Consider the following 2,869-nt stretch of genomic DNA (forward strand, 5'->3'; position numbering starts at 1 on the left):
CTAGAGGAAAAGCCAGCGGAAATCTCGCAAGAGGCCGATGTTTAGGGTAAGTGACTGTTGGCCGTAAACTGGGATTGTTGACGCGTTGGCGGCTTTCAGGGTGAAACAGTGCTCTCGAGATCCGCGGTAAGAACGGGGAGCGGGGATGACGCTGACCTCGGCACCTGTGTCGATCAAGAACCGCATCCCAGATATGCGGTCAACAATGCAAGAGAGGCGACTGTTTTCGAAGCCGTGTCCACCAGCCGCCACTAGTGGTGGGCCGGGGAGTTTCCCGAGGACGCGGTCTAGGTACATGGCAGAAGACAGTGGAAGGCGTCTGCGCCGAAGCGGCGATGGTACCACGAAACCCCGTCGGTATTGTTGCTGGGTGATCGCAAGTGGCAAGGGGAGTGGAGCCAGAACGAGGTCTGGGGCTACGGTGACGTTGGGGGCGAGGGCTTGGGGAGCGGGAACGGGAAGCAAGGGCAGCGACGTAAGGTGGTTGAGCTGCTGCGTAGTACCATGCTCGTCAAGACGCAGAGCAAGTGATTGTCGAAGAATGTCGGACGGCGAAGGCAGCAGTGCTGGTCGCTGAATGAGGTCAACTTGTGGGGATGCAGACGCTACCTCCATGACAGCATCGGCAAGCGCAGGCAACTCGTCCAAGCTGAGGTTCGCCGCAGTAGCTAACACCATCTGTACGTGGCGGGGAAGGCGCTGGAGAAAGAGCTGCCGGAGAAATATATCGCTGGTGGAAGATACGTCGCCACTGCTGCCGGGCGCGTCGCTTCCGAGGAGCTGTTTCATGCGCCGAAGTAGCTGGGTGGGGCGCCGCTCGCCTAGTTCTTCGGCGAAGAGGAGCTGGTGTAGTCGGTCGCGGTCGGAAGACGATGTGCGTTTCAGCAAGGCTGACTTGAGTTGATCGTGTGGATTTTCCGGAGGAGGGGTGGTCATGTGATCATAAACCGGGTCAGCGGCGGTGGGAGACAGGGCGGAAATTACGTGGTAGAACCGAGTCAGCTGGGATGTAACGCCAGACAAGTGAATCTGGGTTTCAGCTTGGGCAAACCAGACTGGCGGATTCCTGTCCCAGAAAGGAGGCAACTTGACAGGAACTGCCGTGAGCTGAGATTGCTCTACGGGCGGAACTGAAAGGTGAGACATACCCGTAGAAGGGCAAGGTAAATGGAACGTCGGGTCACCAGATGTTGGCTCTGCGAGAATAATCACGGACACAATCGTTCTGGTTGGTAGCCTGAGCCGAACTGGCTGGGCTGCAGTTTAATATCGCGCGCCGCTATTCCGGGTGCGCCGTTGATGGCGGTAGTGGTGCGTCTACATGTCCATCCAATGTCCCGAGTCGATGACACACTCGATTCACTGAGCCAGCCTTTTTTTTGTAATTATCGTTTTCATTATTACGATTTTTTATATTCATTATTATTTATCCAATGTCATCTGTTATAATGGAAAAATATCGAGAACCTCATCCACCAGCATCCATGCTTGGTCCCTGGCCTAATCCAGCCCAGCACCGCTCTGCGCTCAAAGCTCTTTTGACATTTCTGGACACCACGGACTTCGATCGTTATTGTGAAGGGGCTCGTTATTTTATTCCCCACATCCCCACCAGCAATGGGGTAGAGTATCGCCTGTGGCGATGAACCTCCCCACTCTCGAAAGCCAAAAATTAAGTTGTTGTTGTTGTTGGAAAAATATCATACAGCATGTATTTACCGAAGGGAAGGGGACGCAGTTACGTCTTGAGGATTTCACAGACTTGGTTTTCAGCTCTTTCGATCATAATAAGCTTGTCACCCGCTTATTTTACGATTTATCCAAGGCTTTTGATTCTGTTTCACATATGATTTTATTGCAGAAACTTTATGCTTATGGTTTTCGTGGACCAGCACATGTATGGTTAAAGAACATTTTCCATGGGCGCTAGCAGTTTGTATATCTTCGTTGTGACCGCAGTAATAATAATAATAATAATAGTGTTTTATTTATGACCAAGAACGGTCGTGATCACTCTAATGTTGGCGCACACAGGTGCAATACAGTGCACTAAAAATAGTGCAATAATACGATATGCAAGTACAGACAATATGCTCCACCAACAAAACACGGTCTATGCAATCACAAAACTAACTTTACACGAAAAAATGTACATAAATTGAATGGAAAACAATGAACGAGCACAGGCGCATTGTAACGTGAAAAACGCATACTATCGCACGGCAACAAAGGGAAACGATCGGGAAAAAAATCAAAGAAAAAGAAAGATATGGCGTCTAAATGATGTACATGATGATAAAAAAAATATCAAGAGATGACGGAAATGAGTTAAACAAAGTTTGGCACCTTGTAAGGGGATCATTAGGACAGCAGTGGTTGACATAGAACGTTGGGGAGTTCCGCAGAGTAGCACGTGGGAGACCAAAATTTAGGCGGCCTAACAGGAAAGGGGTATCAAATATGGAGTGCACAGGTTCATTAAGAAACATCATGTCATGAATGTGGCGGTGGTTAACAAAAGGAAGCAAGTGCAGGTAATTTGAAAGCTCGTCACAGTCATAAGGATAAAATGCGGGGACATTCCGCGAGAGGCGCGAATAAATAATGTGAAGTGCCCTCTTTTGCACAGCTTCAAGACGTTTGATATCGGTGTTGCATAAATCATTCCATACCACTGACGCGTATACAAGTCCGGGAAGGACGGGAGCTTTGTAGTGAATAAGAAATACCGTGTGAGAACATTTCACAGCTGTAGGCGAACAAACCAAGAATACGCATGCTCATGAAACTTGAAGCTTCAAACGCATCAGAGGCACCACCGAGATCACGCATGGTGTCGACACGGCCTAATTTGGCACCAGAAAAAGTA

The 2,869-nt window shown here is 49.2% G+C and overlaps 1 protein-coding gene across 1 annotated transcript; it reads right to left on the bottom strand.

The window, feature by feature from the left end:
• On the bottom strand, positions 1-1,146 carry LOC135395908 (uncharacterized). The gene has a single exon (XM_064626996.1). The coding sequence runs from the start codon at positions 1,144-1,146 to the stop codon at positions 1-3; it is 1,146 nt and encodes a 381-aa protein (XP_064483066.1).
• Positions 1,147-2,869: the final 1,723 nt, after the last annotated feature.

The sequence above is a fragment of the Ornithodoros turicata genome, chromosome 1 (genome assembly GCF_037126465.1).
Source record: "Ornithodoros turicata isolate Travis chromosome 1, ASM3712646v1, whole genome shotgun sequence".
NCBI classification, from domain to species: Eukaryota; Metazoa; Arthropoda; class Arachnida; order Ixodida; family Argasidae; genus Ornithodoros; species Ornithodoros turicata.

Coding starts and splice junctions, on each gene's coding strand:
- LOC135395908 (XM_064626996.1), bottom strand. CDS start 1,146: ATGTCTCACCTTTCAGTTCCGCCCGTAGAGCAATCTCAGCTCACGGCA.